Here is a 19,184-nt window from a genome sequence, read left to right on the forward strand (position 1 = left end):
TAATATGCTAGGTTGACTTCTCTAGCTAAAATCATTCTGAAGAACTTGGTTGTCTATTTCTTTGATATTTTGGCCCAGCGTTTTTTCAAGAGGCTAATTTCTGTATTTGTTTTCCTAAAACTTGTCAAAGCAGTAAAGCGTCCTAGAAAAGGTAATGCTCTTCCCTACTAAGCTCTCAGCCAGAGAACTCTGAACCCCTTCTATCTAGGGAAAATTGGAGAGATTGGATAGTACCTGAGAGAGAAACTCAAATCAAGGGCCATCTTCTGATATAGCATGCAATAATAGAAATGGAGGATAACATGGTGCAATACATACCAAGGATCATAAAAGGCTCTGTTGTATGCTTTACTCTTTCCAAAGGGAATAAAAGAACAAATACATAAGAAATGTTGTGTAAAAAGTGCTAAGATCTTACCAAGAAGAGCTCATTCCAAAACATACAGAATCATTACATTGTTATGGTTGGAAAAGCCCTATAAGAGCATCCAGTCCAACTATCAGCCCAACACCACTGTGTGCGCTAAACCATGTCCCAAAGTGCCACATCTACATGTTTTTTGAATATCTCCAGGGATGGAGATTCCAACACTTCCCTGGGCAGCCTGTTTCAGTGTTATACAGCTCTTCCTGTAAATAAATTTTTTTTCTCTAATATCAATCTAAACCTCCCCGGAGACCATTTTCTGTCACCCTATTGCTTGATTCTTGGGAGAAGACACCAGCACTCACCTCACTACACCCTACTTTCAGGGAGCTATAGAGGGCGATAAGGTCTTCCCTCAGCCTCCTTGAAACTAAACAATCCTAGCTCCCTCAGCTGCTCCTCATAAGACTTGTGCTCCACACCCCTCCCCAGGTTCATTCCCTTCCACCAGCACCTCAAGGTCTTTCTTGTACTGAGGGGCCCAAAACTGAACACAAGATTTGAGATGCAGCCTCACATATTGGTACATTATGAATGGAAACAGGACAGTGTTATGTATTACTAAAGCACACGAAACAAATTCAAATTTAGCTTATTTATTCTATGAATAAAAGACAGTTTATCAACAGACTCCTTCTAGCAGGCTGAACAGCATTAGCCTTGATATGAAGGGTTGTATCCAAGCCCAGCTGCCGGTACTGCGTGGTAACAACACAGCTGATGCTGGTTTGCTGAGCAGCAGGGGTGGCAGGTGAGGGGGTAACACACCTGCTTTCAGTCAGAGAGGAGGGAGGCAGGTGGCTTTTCCTGCTATCACAGTTGAGGCCTGGCGGTTTCTCCATGGTGGCTGCTCGGAAGCTGCAAGCCCTGAGAAAAGAGGATCAGGGCTGGATGGCTGAGCATTCATAGGCTCCTTTCTTCAGGGTGAAGATGTGGAAGAGTGGTTGCTTAACTGAGATGTGGTTGAATGCTTTAGGGATCAGCAGCTTAACCTGAAATTCAAGGAGAGCAGCCTTAAGAAGTTGTGAACTCAGATAAAGGTAGGAAAACTCTCAGATCTATGTTTAAGACTGTTGGAGCTTCCCTGCTTTTATTCAGTAGTTGAAAATGGTTAAAATAAAGAGTGGAAATTTAAAGGTGAGTTAAATAGCATCTGACTGCAATTTGGTCAGTTTTACTTTTAAGTAAAACCAAAACAGGCTTAGCGGCAGTTCAGACTATAAGTTGTCCTTTATGGTGTTACAAACAAACAACAAAGAATATAAGAAAGTAAAAGGAACATGCTGTTAAGTGGATAAAGAACATATATTAAAAAGAAAAATCTAGAAAAAGGGTTTTAATTGAAAAAAATGTGTAACTGCAAAGCATGGATGGGAGGTGGCCCTCAAATAGCTTTTTCTGGCATTCAGGAAGCTATTTACATTTGGGCAGGAGAAAAGGGATACGCTTGGTGTTTTATTTTACTGGGGGTTTGAGAAGTCTTGATGTCAATAGTTTTAAAGTATGTTAGTTCTCTGATTCTCTACCTTGTTAATTGCTGCTGTATTTCACAGAGATGCCTAGTGTGTAGTAGATGCCCTTGCTGTCTTGGGCAGTGGTAGAACATTTGCTGTTACTGCCATTCAAATAATGAGTGCTGTGTTTCAGGATTAACAAACTATATTATTGTAAATTGTTTAAAAGAGAAAGAGACGTTTTAAGCAGTCCTTGTAGCATTTTGGGCAACAAGTTCTATTCTACTTCACTGTCGAAAAGTTAACCAGTGAACTGGGTCTTTGTAAACAAGTATGTATCACAGAGAAAGGTGTATGATTTCCTTAAGATGCCAGTCTATATCATTAAGCGCTTCTAATACCTTTGAAAATCTGGTGCTATGTTACATTGTTGTAGAAATATCTGCTTGTACGGTATAGCAGGGTGTCAGCATATTGTAAAGCTGTTCTGAGTACTGTACTGGTGGTATCGATTGGCTGTGATCAATAATGGTACAATCAAAAATACCAAAAGCACTGCTTACTTTCCAGCTTTGGATTTGGCTTTTCGTAAAAGGGGAATATTTCACTTCTGAAATGGCCTTTCATTCTCATATAACGCTGCTGCTTTCCTCTTCCGTGGAGTTACACATGAGCTATGATGATACATCTATAAAACAAGTTGTAATCCTGCTTTGCAAACATTTATATATATTTATAAATTGGTCCCAACATATTGTGTTATCTTATCTCTGGGTGTTGATAGAGTAATTTCTGATCCCTTCTACTTCATCAATATACATTCACATAAATTCATGTTGCAGTTTAGAGCCAATTAAAATTTATAAGCAGCAAGTAGTGAGTGAAATTCTGAGGATTAATTTACTCACTGGAGTATTAATCTGTGTAATGTAGTAGGTTATCCTTCAGTAAACTTGGCTATATACAGATGGGGAGATATATTTCCTTGTATGTTTTACTGTAAATGCAGTAATTAGTCCCACTGGGCTGTTGAGCTTGAGTGGTTGCAGCCAGCAGTTCCACCACAGTCTTGGTATGAACCCTGGTGGGGAAAAAGGACCAAACTGGCAAGATGAAATCCAGACATTTTTATCTAGTGGGATCTATCTTGCTTTTCACTCCCTGCTCAGAGTTTGCGAGCAGGAAAGAGTGAAATAAATAAAATTAATTAAAACGGAAACTGAAGAGTCCAGCCTTGCTGTGAATATTGGAAAGTAGAAGCCCTTCCTTCCACCTCCCCGCTAACTCTCCATTTGCTGAAGGGATTGGAAAGGGAGGCAGTGATCGTAAATTGCTTAATACCTTCAGCAGAAGGAGCTTTCTCCTTGAGGCATGAGTGTTAGGATATTTTTACAGTTGGAAAACCTAATTGATCAAGCCTAGTAAATCTGACTTTTGTTAATGGGTTTTTAACTATCATTTATTTAGCTAATGATCTGGCTGATAGGGAGCAGGGACAGAAAGGGTTTGTGGCTCATGAAGGTGCCTGATCCAATGTTTTAATTTAGATACTTTCCTTTCCGTTCAAGATGTGCTTCCTTTCATCAACTTCTGCCTTCTTCCTAAGTTATTAACTGTGAGCTCCCTATGGTGGAGTCACTTGAATTCATATGTGTTTAAAGGACAAATTAAGTAAATAAAGCTGGACTAAAAAACAGGTGTCAAGAGAGCCTGGAAAGATGAATTATTATCAGTTTTTTTTTCCTTAAAAAACCCAGTCAGGACAAGCAAATGGGTAAACTAATATGCTGTTTGAACTTGTGTCTTGGGAGCACTGAGGTTTCAGGATGAAAAGCTGCAGTAAGAATTCGTCTCCTAAAAGAGGCCAAGCCTGGTATCCAGCTCTGGTTTTTCACTGCAGTTGTTGGCTATGGGTTGGAAAGCCAGTATCCCTGTTGTTACCTTGCATTATTGGATTTATCTATCATATTCCCTCTGACAAGGATGATGCCGAAAGGCCAAAACTCACTGAATTGCCTTTTCCTGGATGACGTAAATTATCCCTGTCCAACCTCCTACTTTTAACTCTTGTATTTGTCAGTCGATGTGGAGTACGGGTGTATAAAAAGGTAAAATGGCTTTCTGCAGGTAATTGTCAACTGTGAGCAGAACACAAGTGCTCCTCCTTGGTTAGCCCTGCCCTGTGTCCTAGACTATGGATCCTTCCAAACCAGTCTTGTCAGCTCCCCAGGTATCGGGTCCTCAGGGAACTGTCTATGCTTTGGACAACTTGAACCCCAAAGCAGGTTGTGACCTTGCAGGCTGCCGCAGGGCACTGAAAAGGAGGCAGAACTCATGGTATGGCTCCCAGGCTTACCAGCCAGCTTGGTTGCCAGCTGCACATTCTGCTGGGCTGTGCGCGAAGAAGTCGTGTTAGCTGTGCATTACAAAAACGTGAGGAAGAGCTGTCTGGGTTCAGATATCTTCATAGCACCAATATTGGAACAAGGTCTGGAAGAAAGGTGCAAGTTTTAAGGAGTTTTTTCATAACCAAAAATCATACCCGTGTGCACCCATAGAATCATAGAATCACAGAATAACCAGGTTGGAAGAGACCCACCAGATCATCGAGTCCAACCATTCCTATCAAACACTAAACCATGCCCCTTAGCACCTCGTCCACCCGTGCCTTAAACACCTCCAGGGAAGGTGGCTCAACCCCCTCCCTGGTCAGCCTGTTCCAGTGCCCAATGACCCTTTCTGTGAAGAATTTTTTCCTAACACCCAGCCTAAATCTCCCCTGGCGGAGCTTGAGGCCATTCCCTCTTGTCCTGTCCCCTGTCACTTGGGAGAAGAGGCCAGCACCCTCCTCTCTACAACCTCCTTTCAGGTAGTTATAGAGAGGACTGAGGTCTCCATGTATGTAGTTAAGCTAGAAAATGGTTACTAAGGCTGCCTAACTCTAAAACCTTCTAAAAATCTTGGAGATAGTCATATATAACAAAGGTGCTATTGGGGTGGGGCTGCTTGAGAAGGAATACTAAAGAATTTGCTGTGAGGAGCAGAAATTACCTTTCCAGTTTCAGATATCTGACAGAGTAAGTTCTATCTCAATCAAATTCGAATGTGAATTATCTGGTTTTAAATGGTACTTTTATTTCATACACAGCTCTTCTCTCTGAAGAAAACAGAACAAAGCCTTGTGGTATGTTTTAAACTAATCCATGTGGGAATGCTACCTTGCTTCATACCATATCATTTCCCAATTGCTAGTGCTAATTCTTTCTTCCACCTTCTCTCTCTCCTATTATTGTAGCTTGCATACATTCTATTTTTGTGTGCACTGTTCTCTAATTATCTTCTATGAGGTATCACTACTATATCCCTGCAGAGAATTACAGAAGTAGGTAGAGATTCATAAAATGCATTTAAAACCCCTCTAATGGATATGTGAATGTAGAGGAAAACAGTGATTTTCTTCTTATTCTAGCTTTTTAGATATCTGTTTCCTGTTTTTAAACAGAGCCAGACATGATTAATGTAATTTTGGTTTGTGGTATTATTTTCTGGGGAGGGGAGTATGGTAAGAGTTGCCTTCTATAAAGGGTCCCCATCGTAGTTTTCACTTGATCCTACAATTCTTGATATTTTTTGTCCTTATGTTTTTAAAAATTTTTATAGCTTGTTTTCTTTTTGAATACTTAGTATCCAAAAGGGTTCCTCACCTGTTTTGAGTAAAAATGGAATTAAATTCATAGAATAGTTCCACCCCTTGCCATGGGCAGGGTCACCTCCCACTGGATCAGGTTGCTCCAATCCACATCCAGCCTGGCCTGGAATGCCTCCAAGGACAGGGCAGCCACAACTACCCTGGGCGACCTGTGCCAGGGCCTCACCACCCTCTCAGGAAAAGATTTCTTTCTGGTATCTCACCTTAATCTCCTTTCTTCCAGTTTAAAACTGTTCCCCTCATCCTATGCCTGCACTCCCTGATACGGAGCCCTTCCCCAGCTTTCCTGTAGGCAATTGCGGGTATCTGAACATAATTGTGAATATTGTGGACTTTATAACATAATTGCCTTTTGCAATAGCTTTTGTCACTTTATACTTGAATGAATTGTAATGTTTCTCCATGAATTGAACTGATACCTTTCTTTGACAAGGATTTCCCAATATTTTAGTCTCTATGAAGAGAATTATAAAATAAACTGCTATTGAATGAACGTTCTTGCACTTCTAACACTGCACCTGAACAATTAGGGTCCTTAGGGGAAATAATGTGTTGATTTTCATTGGGCTTAGCCTTGAGAGGCTCTCACTCAAGTGTAGCAAGGGAGCCATTGGTAAGGGAGGGCCATTTAGAAAGCCTTGGCTGCCCTTAGAGCCCTTCAAGGGGGCTGAACAGTGCAGTGACAGCTGTACCTGTGTCTCACCTGTACCTGGCTGGCACCTGTCTGTCTCCATCCCCAGGGAAATGCCTGTAAATCCCTGTTTCCTGGCTGGAGTGGTGGGATGGGCCTTGCCCTGCCTGTGCTGGGCAGCCGTAGCAGTGTCTGGTGTGTGCCTGAGGCTCTCAGCCTGGACCCAGAGTCACTTTGGTTTGGCACTCTTAATCAGGGTGTATAAAAAAATGAGCAGCTCCACTGGCTTTATTAGGCTTTGGATCAGCACTTCAAAGAGCTGATCTTTTTTTCTAGCACAAAAAGCCAGGAGCCTTGACCCTATTTGCTAGTGTTTAGTGGTGCAGATTGCTACAGCGTAAAGAGCTAATAGTGTTGCCTGTGAAATGTATGCTGCATGTGCTGTGCTCTAGTAAGATACAGACAGCTTCTAGAATGGTGCACGTAATAAGATGGGAGGGCTGTTCTATAACTTGTTCAAAGCACTGGCGGAGGGTAAAGCAGTTCCTGATTTTGTTGCGTATCTGGTTCTCTACCATGAAGAAAGATAAGATAGCAGACGGATGGGGTGTTTTAAGCAGATCAGTTAGAACTGCAGGATTACTGTGGTGTTTGGTTTTTTTTTTTTTTGTTAGCCTCATGCTGTGGTCCTCTTGAGATACAATGGTAAAATTACATGTTAAATTATTGGGTCTTTTTTTGGCCCTTGACACCTGTGTACATTAATGTAGAACTGTTTGATTTCACCTCCTGCAACACAGCCTGGAGGTGTTCAAGGCCAGGTTGGATGGGGCTTTAAGCAACCTGATTTAGTAGGAGGTGTCCCTGCCCATAGCAGGGGGGTAGAACTGGATGGTCCTTTGCAACCCAAACCATTCCATGATTCTATAATTCATGTTTTTGCTAACTTCTCATTCTTATCTTGGAGATGACTGTGAAGCAGCAATCTTCCACTCCAGTGCCACTGATATTTGACTATCTCTCTGCTACTGTATCATTTCACATTCCACAATGTGCCCTGCTATTTCACCAAGAAAATATCAAGTTCAGAGATCTACAGCTGCACCTGTAGCTGAACTTCAGTGATGTCTGTCTTCTGTAGTTTCTGGTTTGATCTTTCTCTCTGCCTGTTATAAACTATAGCTGAAAAAGCTATTCTCTCCTGATACAAATGCAGGATGAACTGGCTCGTATTGCTCTTGGCAGACATTGCCTTAGTCACTGAGGGAGGGAACACATGGAAAAATGAGCTTTAATCCTTGTTAATAATAGATATGTAACACACGGGTTGGCCAGCCTCTGTTGTCAGAAGACCCTGATTTACTAAGCCTCACCTTTTCGGAAAGAATTGATGAAGATTGATCACTACTTGTTCGCTGATGTTTACTTCCCATTTATTTTGTTTTTGACCTTTGTTCCTCATGAGCTTCGTTACATGTTAGCAGACCCTTGTGTGTTATCCTGCATGTCGAAACTGGCTTGTCAGGCAGTACTTTTCTGATGGTTGTAATTATTGTTTGTGTACTGGCACAAAGTCTCTGCTTAAGTTTCTGTAAAGAGGCATTTGTTGCAGGTTTCTGGGTGCTAGTGTGGCTTGGTGTCCATAGTATGAGCCATATGCTCGCTCCACACAAGGAAAACCCAGAGATGCAGTGGCTGTTAGTCTGTGGAAGTTGATATCCCAGGCTGAAAAGCCCTGACTGCATTGTGGAAAAGAAGGTGTAATTTCCAAATTTCATGTGTTTTCTTTGTGATGAGAGAGATACTATAGGTGATGTGGGGCCCCTTCCCCTTGTCCGGGGCCTCATCACAGCTGGCTGGTGCCTCCCAGCTGCAGGCTGGCGTTGGAGGAGTGGAGGCTGAATATATGAATGCCTGGAGCTGTGGCATTGAGTTATCACCACGATGCTTTTGCTTACGTGTCTTCTGTTGCCCTGGGAGGGAGAAGATGCTGTGTTAACCAGCTATTTGGGCTGCTGTGCTGTCCCCTTGCTGCGCCTCGCTCAGCTGCTGCAGGATCTCTGAAGCGTGGGAGAGTAACTCCTGCAGCGCTGTCGGACTCAATGTGGTTCTGTGTTCTGCATGTTGGCACTTCTGTCATCCTGTGTGGGGCACAAATGAGAAAGGTCCCACAGCCCTTTTCACTGTGATAACAAATGGTGGCTAATGTTTCACATCCACCAAAGTAATTTCAGTGTGCGCACGTGGGAAAATGTATTTCAGTGGAGCTTTCCAGGCAGTATCCGTATTATCTTAAAAATATAGTGGGGTTTTTTTATGGGATTTTTTTTAAAATTTCAAAGCAGCCAAGCACAGTGGTCTTGATCTTTTCCAAATGGACTGCACAAAACAATATGCTCTGGCACCAAACTGGTATTGAAGGGGAGAGGAGACAAGGCCAGCTTTGTGTTCTAGCCCTTCTTTCTCAAGCTAGAGCTGCTTCTGTTTAGACCCTCTAGAGAGTCTAAAGAGGGTCCTGTTTTATAGACTGAGTCAAGAATTGGTGCCCTGGATAGACCCACAGGTGCTGCTGTTGGTGATATTCCCCATTCCTTGTGTATTGTATTATGGGAGGATTTGGCATTCTTGAAACTTCTTTTAATTCTCTAGGTGAATTCTAGTATAAAAAACAAGACTAAAGCTGGTTTAGGAAAAAAGAAAGAAGCATCAGGAAGAATGATCTCTTGAAGCTTTGCTTCTTGAGGAATGATAATGGTACATTTATTGTGAATAAATTACTTGGATTTGCTGCTTTGAGTCTGCATACAGTGCAGAAATTAATGTATTGCTGTGAGATTACTTCAACAGCTCCACTTTTAAAAAAACAAAACAAAAAAACCCAAAACCCAGAAAAACCAAAAACCAGAACTTATGTGCACCAATAAATAGGCCTTAAATTGTACCATAGGTCATTTTGTAACAAATAAATGAACAGTATTTGTTGTTTTAGATACTGGCAGGATACACGGACTCTTTAAGAATTCCTGTATTGCAAATAAAGTGAAAGCACAAATGATATGGCTACCCTGGAATGCTAGGATACTTGTGCCTTCTGTGGGGACTTGGATATATAGACACTGTTGGCTTATTCTATGATCTAAGATTCTGTGATTTTCTAGGAAAATGGAAGAATAAAAATGTGGAAGCTGGATACATGCAGAGAATAGCCTCTGGCTCAAATGTCTTGTAATTTTCAGCTCTTTAATGAGAAGGTGCTGGAGAGGCACAATGGCTAAATAGTGAGAATGCTTTTACATAGGAAACCTGGCATAGATGTAAATCTTTTTCCGGGCTCCCCATGAAGGCCCAAGTCTGATGGCCACTACATAGCAACTCCAAATTGCCAGTGGGCTGCTGGCACAATGTTTTCCTTTGTGCTGTAGGTTGTCTTGTATCCCGATCCAATATCGGGGAGGGTTCTTAAAACGATCCCAAGGGCGAGATTAGGACACAAATGGGGTCAGATGCCGTACAATCTTTGAGCTTTATTTTCTAGAACAACTGATAGCAGCGATAGGACAGAAAGAAAAGGTCAGAAATCCCTAAGCAAGGAAACAGTAGAGGTGCAGCTGGTTACCATGAACGCGAATCCAGCGAGGTGCAGTTGGTTCAGTTGCAGTGCAGGTGATGGCGCTCCAAGTTCCAAGGGGTGTCCAAGAAGAGAGAGAAGGGCGAGAAGGAAAAGTTCACCACATCGACGCAATAACAGTTCTCAGGAGTACATGGTGACAGTTTCCAGGCCGTGTCGAAGTGTGTGGTGGGAGAAACTGCTCTCTGTCTGGTTCCACTGCTCTCCGTCTGGTTCCGAGAAGCTTCTCTCAATCTGGTTCCATGAAGCTGCTGTCTTTTATCCTGTGAGACCCCCATTTGCAAGTGTTTGTTTTCCATCTTGGAGAAGTAGGGGGATGGGGAAGCAGCCACTGCTGCATCCCCCTCGCCCCCACCACGAAGTTGGCTCTGGGCCTTTTATCAGCAAAGCGGAGGAAGGGAGTGGGGGGAGCAGACACTGCTGCATCCCCCTCCCCCCCTGAAGGCAGGTCTGGACCCTCGATTAGATAAGCAGCTCTTCTGTTGACCCCACAGACAACCTGGTGCCACAGGACAGGAGGGGTCCCTAGGTAAAATGTTTAAGGCAAACACACACATAATCCAACTCTCCCTTGTCTTTTGCATGTGGCAAGGCTTAGCCGTGCCTGGTCTGTGTCTTAGTTAAAATCAGATTAAGTGAGAGAAATACGTATGCGCTGTGGAGAGACCACAAACACAGGTAGTGTAGTCCCTGGGACAGTTCTAGCTGGTGGTTTTCGGGAGTATTAAGCATTATCAATCAGTAGCTTCTCTCTTTATGTATACAAACTAACATAACATCATGGAATGGTTTGGCTCTTTGATGTATTCTCCACGAATAGCAGTGTAGTTGGGTGATGTACAGAACCTTGTGTTGGTGACTATGTGGTACACTCAAGGAGTCACCAGTGTAACACAGGAGTTCTGTACCACTCTGGGTCCTTGCATCTGAACTCTCAGCTGAGGGAAGGTCACAAAGGTAATTTGGCATTCATCCCTCACTCCTCAAACTCTGATAATTTAAGTCCTACTTGTCAGAATTATTGTTCCCTGTGCATTGTTGTTATTGGTGAAGCTTGGGTGCTGTTTGAGCTTGAAAAGTGAGAGGTGGCCTTTCCTGTGCTCCCTGTTGTGTCTCCTAGTGCTATCCATGATTTCTTAGCTAGGTCTTCTGTGGACAGAATCACAACCCCATCTGCTCTTCAAGCTGTTTCTTTATTTTTAGATTCATGCTGTACTGGGGCATCTTCCTCTGGAGCAGCAGCACTCTTTGCCTCTCTGACACAGGTGTAAAATGAAGGTGGTGATACTGGTTGATACCAGGCAATGGCAACATTTGTTTGGCCTTTCTTCAGGGAGACCTAGGCAGCCATCAGTCACAAAGGTTAGAATCATAGAATCACCAGGTTGGAAAAGACCTCTGCCTCTAAACCATGTCCCTGAGCTTTTTTTGCCTTAGCTTTTTTAAACCCTCTCTTGTGAGCAGGCATCAGTGGGCACGTTGCAGTCTATTAAAAAAATGCATTCCTATGGATTTTCAGTTCTTGATATGTTGCCAAATGGTAGGACTGTATTTGTCTGCCAGCTTAGCTCACTCTTGGAAACAGAGCAGTGTGCTGTTCTGATGCTCAGGCAGTAGTGTATTGCATAAGGAAATAAATAGGAGTATTTAGAAGCATGAAAATTTGTCATGATTAAAAGACGAGGGATTATCTGGTCTCTTATTTCCGTGCATATGTATATATTAAAAAATTATGTAAAATTCCTGTAGTCATAATTCTTGGATTTAGTATTGCTTTAGCTTTATAAAAGAGGGGCTAACTCATTTTTTGGAACCATCTGAAGGAAAATGTGGTTTAAATGTTAATAACTTCTTAACTCCACATTATGCGACTTGCTAACATTAATGTTTAATTTAATGGAGTAAAAAAAATTACTGCCAGTGTTTATTTCTAAAAAAAACAAACTCAAAACCAAACATGCTGCAGGACAGCATTCAGTTTTGCAGTACTTTAGAAAATATTATTGAGGAAAATACTCATGCTGCATTTGTACAAATGTTCCTTTTCTTCCCCTTCGTCCATTTTCTCCTTCCTTATTCCTGAAAATAAGCCATAGGATTCTAATGGGGACACTGATTAAATATTCTGCTCTGTAATATATGCAAAAGTGAGTCCCAACAGGAATTGGTGACTCTGAAAATCTGTTGTGAAATAATTATCCTGAATGACATTGTAGAAATGGTCCATGAGGATGTTGTCAATAATACATTACATAAAATCTGTTTGAAATAAACCTTGAAAATTACGTGATATTCATGGGAACGTGAAAGAATTACCAGTAAACAAATTTAATCAGCTTGATATTATGCATACCACTCAACCTCTTATTATCTGATCATCTAGGTTTTAGAATGCTACGGGGAATTGAATGACAATTAATACTAAGATAGAGCTGTAGATCATGTGGTGGCTGCACAACTACCTGATTCTCCTAATTTTTGCTCATCTCTCTTCATTTGCATTCATTTCTTGCTGCCACAGTCTTCAGTGACACCCACTGATGGTGACCTGGCTGTTTGTTGCTGCAGCCATTCCCTTAAGAAGGCAGCACTTCTTAGCAAAGAATTAATCTGCTTGACAACGGAATTGTTCTAATTCTTCCCACATACTGTGAAATGGTTCAATGAAAGTTATCTCTGACTGTAACATCCAAACTGGATTGTGATGATGGAAACCAAACCGCAAGATCAAGTCCAGCATGAACTACACAATTAATGAGGGATGGAGGCATGGTGGTGTTGTGTGGACAATTGGACTTGATGACCATAGGTGCCTTTTCCAACCTTAATGATTCCTTGCAGTAAAAGGCAGGACCATGGTGAACTCAGTTGCAAGTAAATTCAGAAGAGCTGGAACCTACTACTGCTTTGTGGAAGTCAGTAGAAATTTTGCCATTAATCTCACAAGGAGAAACAGGGTGGGAATCTAGTTTATCTGAAATATTTTTTTTCAGGCTATTGATTCCTAGATATCTACTGAGAAAATCTTGTTGAAGACATAAAAAATGCAGTGTTTAGAGTTTTTTTTTTCTGGCTGAGCTAGAATACTGCCTACAGAAAAACTGTGAAAGGTGATTTTACTATCTTGCCATCACTCAGGTTCTGTGGTGTGCTGTTAAAATCTGAGCAGTTCCCTTGCTTAGGAAATTGACTCTGCTAGGCTTTCTGAATTAACTAGGCTGTCTTGTGTATACCAAAATTAAAAAAAACCCATATTATGTTGACAGAGAGAATACATGAGGTTTCTTAGTTTTTCACAGGAATAGGATTAACTGCAAATTTAATTCTAAATAAGATCTGAGAGTGGCTGTTTAACTAAACCAATCCATGTAAAGCGTTCAAAACTGAGCCTCCACCTGTTAGATCCTGTTAGGACTGATCTTGCTCAATGATTAACTTCTGTATTGCCTCGAATTGTTAAAATACACAAGTCTTAGATTAGGTATCCATACTACATTCTTTCTGACATTACTGCACTTGTCAGAGATGCTTCTTATTGTTTTATTAGCCTCATGAAGTTAATAAGGCTTGGCAGCTCTGGCACAAGAGTGAATCAACAAAACTAACTTTGCAAGGTCATGATTTGCTGTTACATGGAACCTGAGAAAGAGATATCCTATTGCAGTGCATGTTAAACATGCTTGAAATGTTTGTGTGTGTTATGAGAGGGGTGTGGAAATACTGTTTTGGGCAGAACAGTGTCATCTTCTCATTTTGAAAATAAACCTTTTCTTTCCTTTTTTCCTTTTTTATTTTGTTAGGAATGCCACTTTCCTCAACTACTTTTTGTGCATGTTTCCTACACGTGTTTTTTGCCATGTGTTGTAAAGGGAGCAGAAGAAATTCAGATACTTGCAGGTATTCTATTGTTCTGTTTTTCTGGGCTTGAATAAGCCTTTTTGTCTCCCAGTCTTTGATGCTACTGTCAACTGGCCTTCTTGCTCTGTTACATTCTATTTGACAACCCAAAGCTTCTTCCCTCCTCCAAACTGTCATTATTTTTTCCTGTAATTTCTCTCTGACCTTCCCTTTGGGAAATAACTGAAGCCAGCAATATGTCTTCTGAGTGAATATGTCAGTTTTTCAAGGCGTATCTGTCACTACCTCCAGTATCATTCAAGTATGAGGCCTTTGGTCATCTTGAATTTGTATTTCTCTTTTCTGTGATTTTTCTAATTGCCATTGTCAGAATTGCACTAAGCTGAAATAGTAGTAACCAGGTTTTGGGTGTCCTAGATTGCCTTAGCTTCAGGTCTGTTAGCTTTGTGTGCTCTGCCCATCAGTTACCAGTCTATGCAACTCCTCATAGACATGTTCTGCTTGTCTTTGGATCTGAGAACTCACCAACACATCAAGTGAGGTCCTTTACCATGAGATTGTGAGGGCGAGCTTCTTAATAATGCTTCATTTTATTGGTGAAATTTAGGTGAGTAAAATCTTATTGTAACCCAAGCTTTTGTATGAAGACTTCCAGCGCCCATCCATGAGGTTCATAGAATTGGTTGGAGAAGACCTTTGAGATCATCAAATCCGACCATACCTGTCCACTACTAAAACAGATACCTGAGCACCACATCTAACCATCTTTTAAGTACTACCAGGGATGGTGACTCCACCCCTTCCCTTGGCAGCCCATCACAATGTCTCGTAACTCTTTCAGTGAAGAAATTTTTCATGATGTCCAACCTAAACCCTCCCTGGTGCAACTTGAGGCCATTTCTTCTAATCCCATCACTTGTTACTTGGGAGAGTTTCCAGGAAATGCACCGTGATTTTCAGGCACAAGTGTACCAAACAAAGGGAATTCAACAGAACTTGTAGCCATTGTCTCTTATATTTGAAACAAGGTTGTTTTTTTTCTTTTTAGCCTTTCATATATATATGCATCTCTAGTTAAAAGCATCCACAGATAGAAAAAGAATTAGCATCCCATTGCCTCCACTTTAATGTCTGAAGGTTGTTTTCCAATAAATCAGAAGTAGATATCTTGCCTGTTGAAGTAATCTGAATTTGTTGACTGCAGGCAGAATTAGTCTGGCAAAGCTGGTATAGTTTACCCCTGGTTACCTTGGATCTTTTATAAAAGCAATGGCTACCGGTCAGTGGTTCTGTTTTGTATTTTGATAAAAGATGGCCACAACACTTAGGTGCTGCAACCAAATATGCAGCTTTTCAGTGTTTTCATCCAGGCACTGGCAGTAGCTCTGTGAGAGCAATTTGGGGATGTGAGGCAAGTTGTCATTCAATACTGAATGACTGCGTGTGGATTTATAGCCTTGTGTCAGAAGGGAATGGAGAAAACACTTTGCTCTGGGAGAAACAGAATTTACTAGTGGATTCAAGTGTTACTTGAGCAAAATAGCATAGTATTAGATGTGGCAGCATCACAGTATTGTTTTATTGGCAATTAGATGCCAAACTGGCAGGGATGTTTGAATTTAAGCCTCAGTTATGAGACTGTGGTGTTTTAATGCCATCTGTCAACAGTTTGCTCCTTATGCCACAACATGTGTACCTTTGGAGAAAAAAATGATTGGAGTGAAGAGGTAAAGCATACAACTGCTCTCGTTGTTAACAAATGCTCTTATTTATAGAGTTTGATGTGGTGCAAACATTTACATTTGCAAACCACACAAGCTGCAAAGTTTCCTGGTTCATGGGATATATTGTGAAGATAAGCAACGTATACTACTCGAGACGTTTTTGATCTAAGAATGCTGGTGAAACCTGATACAATACACGTGTGAAAATGTGTTCATAAATTCTCTTAATTATTGACTGTTGTAAACCATGTCTTGTAAATCATAAGTCATTTAGGTTGGAAAAAACTTTAAGATCATAAAGTCCAACCATAAACCTTGCATTACCAACTCCAGCACTAAACCATGTTCCTCGGCATCTCTTAAATACCTCCAGGGATAGTAACTCAACCAGTTTCCTGGGTGGCCAATGCTTGACCAACTTCATGGTGAAGAAATTTTCCCTAATATCCAATCTAAATGCCCCCTGGTGCAACTTGAGGCTGTTTTCCTACCACTTGTTGAATAAATGAAACGAAGCAGTCCTACCAGCATGGGGATTTGACAGATGACAGTGGAATTCCTTGTGAAGGTTTGGCCAGTTGCCAGGTTAGGTAACTGTATTATGATTATTTATGATCATTTTATGTACTTTATTATTTTAAGTACTTGAGAAACTTGCTACCAACTGATCTTTTGATAATTATTATTTTTCTACTAATGAGCAGTACTTGGATTCCCAAAGAACTGTAGGAAACTCTTGGGCTACTGGCTATACAAATACAACAGCGAACTTGCTAAGATGAGGCAAGATGGGTGGAAGCAGGTCAAACAGCATGTCTTGTCTCAAATTCTGGATCCCAGCATTGACACGAAATCTCCAAGGAGCTAAACCTGAACTTCAGCACTTACTTTAAATAGAACTTTTTACATGTATTTTTAATATGACGCAATGAAAACAGAATTAATATCCTCTAAAAATTAGGACTTACGGGCAGAATAAATGTTGGTAGAAGAACCTGTTGTAGTGATTAGAGATGGTATCAGTCTGGTTCTGATCTGCAACTCAGTTCTTAGCCTAATAGTTTCCAAATCCTTTTCAAGCTTGTTTTCATTCTGCAGATCTCAAAGGGTGTATGGATTATGTACAGTCTTTATTCAATCCCCCAAGCTTGGGGTCTAGTGCCTGATGGTGGTGGTGATAAAATTTTTGCCTAACCATGTTCTTAATGAAGGAAAGAGCAACATAGTTGTGTCACTTAGGAAAATGTAATATAAGGCAGTAATCGCTAGCGTACTATAAGATATTATACTATCTCTAAAGCTCTTTGAGTCACTGTAAGAGTATGTGATTGAATGCTGTTGTTATCCTGCTTTCTGATCTGCATGAAAGGTGTCTACTGTGTGTTGTGTTGTATATTCAAATATACACAGGCAAACATGATGTCTGAGTATGTGTTTATATGAACTCATTTGGGCTGTTAGTGATGGTATATATATTTTTAATTAAATTAAACCCTGAAGTGTATTATTAGTAAATTTTGTTAAGGGGTTTGCTCAAGATGGGTTCAGGATTGGGAAATATTGGAGTTGTGAAACATTCAGAGTGCTTTAATTCTTTCATTGGATTCCCACTTTACTTAGATGTTCTAGACTTTCTCTCTTCCTGAACATGAACAGTAACTCAGATCGCTTGGCTGTGCCTTTGGGGGAAGGAATGTGTTACAGTAGATGGTACCATTCAAACTAGAGGAAATCGGGAGCGATTCTGAAGGCTTTCAAATGAAGTACGCTTTAGTGGAAACAGTGGCTGGGTGGAAGGAGAACCAGATCCCTAGGGTTTATTTCTCAGCTGTTTCTACTTGATCAGTGATCTTTTTGATCTGGGTTGCTGCTTTTATTTCTCTGCCAGGTAATGCCAAGTGAGTTTTTAGTTTGTCTTGAGATGGTGTCTAGAGACTGCAAAACAGAGCTGGCGGTGTTATAGCTTCAGTTACAAGCCTTGTAGGGAAACAAACTGCTGTCAAACTAAGATGAAGTTTAGGTCAGGTATTTTTTTTATTTTAGTGTGGTAAAGCCAGCAAAAATAAGGAAACAGGATGGAGGACAGTAATCAACAACGAAACCAAAATGATAGGCCAACAGAGAATATAGTAAGTAGGAGCTGGCGGATGTGCTGGCCAAATCCCTTTCCATCATCTTCCAACAGTCCTGGAAGACTGGGGAAGTTCCACTGGACTGGAGGCTGGCTGATGTTGTGCCCATCTACAAGAAGGGTCGCAGGGAGGATCCAGGGAACTACAGGCCTGCCAGTCTGACCTCAGTGCCAGGGAAAGTCATGGAGCAGGTGATCTTGAGTGCTATCATGAAGCACATGCAAGAGAACCGGGTGATCAGGCCCAGTCAACATGGGTTCACAAAAGGCAGATCTTGCCAGACTAACCTGATCACCTTCTATGACAAAGTGACTCGGCTGCTGGATGAGGGAAAGGCTGTGGATGTGTCTTCCTGGACTTCAGTAAAGCCTTTGACACAGTTTCTCACAGCATTCTGCTTGGGAAACTGTCAGCCTCTGGCCTGGACAGGCGCACACTCTCCTGGGTGGAAAACTGGCTGGCCGGGCCCAGAGAGTGGTGGGAAATGGTGTGAAATCCAGCTGGAGGCCAGGGACAAGTGGGGTTCCCCAGGGCTCAGTGCTGGGTCCAGCCCTGTTCAATGTCTTCATCAATGACCTGGATGAAGGCATCGAGTGCACCCTTAGCAAGTTTGCGGACGACACTAAGCTGGGTGGAAGGGTAGGGAGGCTCTGCAAAGGGATCTGAACAGGCTGGACCGCTGGGCAGAGTCCAATGGCATGAGGTTTAACAAGGCCAAATGCCGGGTCCTGCACTTGGGGCACAACAACCCTATGCAGTGCTACAGACTAGGAGAAGACTGTCTAGAAAGCTGCCTGGAGGAGAGGGACCTGGGTGTGTTGGTTGACAGCCGACTGAATATGAGCCAGCAGTGTGCCCAGGTGGCCAAGAAGGCCAATGGCATCTTGGCTTGTATCAGAAACGGCGTGACCAGCAGGTCCAGGGAGGTTATTCTCCCTCTGTACTCGGCACTGGTGAGACCGCTCCTCGAATACTGTGTTCAGTTCTGGGCCCCTCACCATAAGAAGGATGTTGAGGCTCTGGAGAGAGTCCAGAGAAGAGCAACAAAGCTGGTGAGGGGGCTGGAGAACAGGCCTTATGAGGAGCGGCTGAGAAAGCTGGGGTTGTTTAGCCTGGAGAAGAGGAGGCTGAGGGGAGACCTCATTGCTCTCTACAACTACCAGAAAGGAGGTTGTAGAGAGGAGGGAGCTGGCCTCTTCTCCCAAGTGACAGGGGACAGGACAAGAAGGAATGGCCTCAAGATCCGCCAGGGGAGGTTTAGGCTGGAGGTTAGGAAAAAATTCTTCACAGAAAGGGTCATTGGGCACTGGCAGAGGCTGCCCAGGGAGGTGGTTGATTCACCTTCCCTGGAGGTGTTTAAGGCACAGGTGGACAAGGTGCTAAGGGGCATGGTTTAGTGTTTGATAGGAATGGTTGGACTCGATGATCTGGTGGGTCTCTTCCAACCTGGTGATTCTATGATTCTATGAAGTATAGGAAAACCGTATCAATGAAAGGATAAGAAAACTGGTGAGGCATAAGATATTGATTTAAGTTAGTTTTAAGGAAACCTGTTTAGCAAGGAGGTGGATGTGTGTGAATACAAGAACTTAACAATCGTAGAATAGTAGATAGTGAGCTG

The 19,184-nt window shown here is 42.0% G+C and overlaps 1 protein-coding gene across 3 annotated transcripts in view; it reads left to right on the forward strand.

Annotated features, from left to right (window-relative positions):
* Positions 1-19,184, forward strand: part of RPS24 (ribosomal protein S24) — a 449,404-nt gene that overhangs the window by 18,544 nt on the left and 411,676 nt on the right. The window contains exon 5 of one of the 3 annotated variants that reach the window (XM_069863894.1): positions 9,185-9,194. The exons of the other annotated variants lie outside the window; for them this stretch is intronic. Coding sequence (XP_069719995.1) covers positions 9,185-9,187 — 3 coding nt within the window. The 3' untranslated portion in view covers positions 9,188-9,194. Of the gene's footprint in view, positions 1-9,184; positions 9,195-19,184 lie in introns of those variants that run through there. 3 annotated transcript variants of the gene reach the window in all.

This window comes from Phaenicophaeus curvirostris, chromosome 9 (assembly GCF_032191515.1).
Source record: "Phaenicophaeus curvirostris isolate KB17595 chromosome 9, BPBGC_Pcur_1.0, whole genome shotgun sequence".
NCBI lineage: Eukaryota > Metazoa > Chordata > Aves > Cuculiformes > Cuculidae > Phaenicophaeus > Phaenicophaeus curvirostris.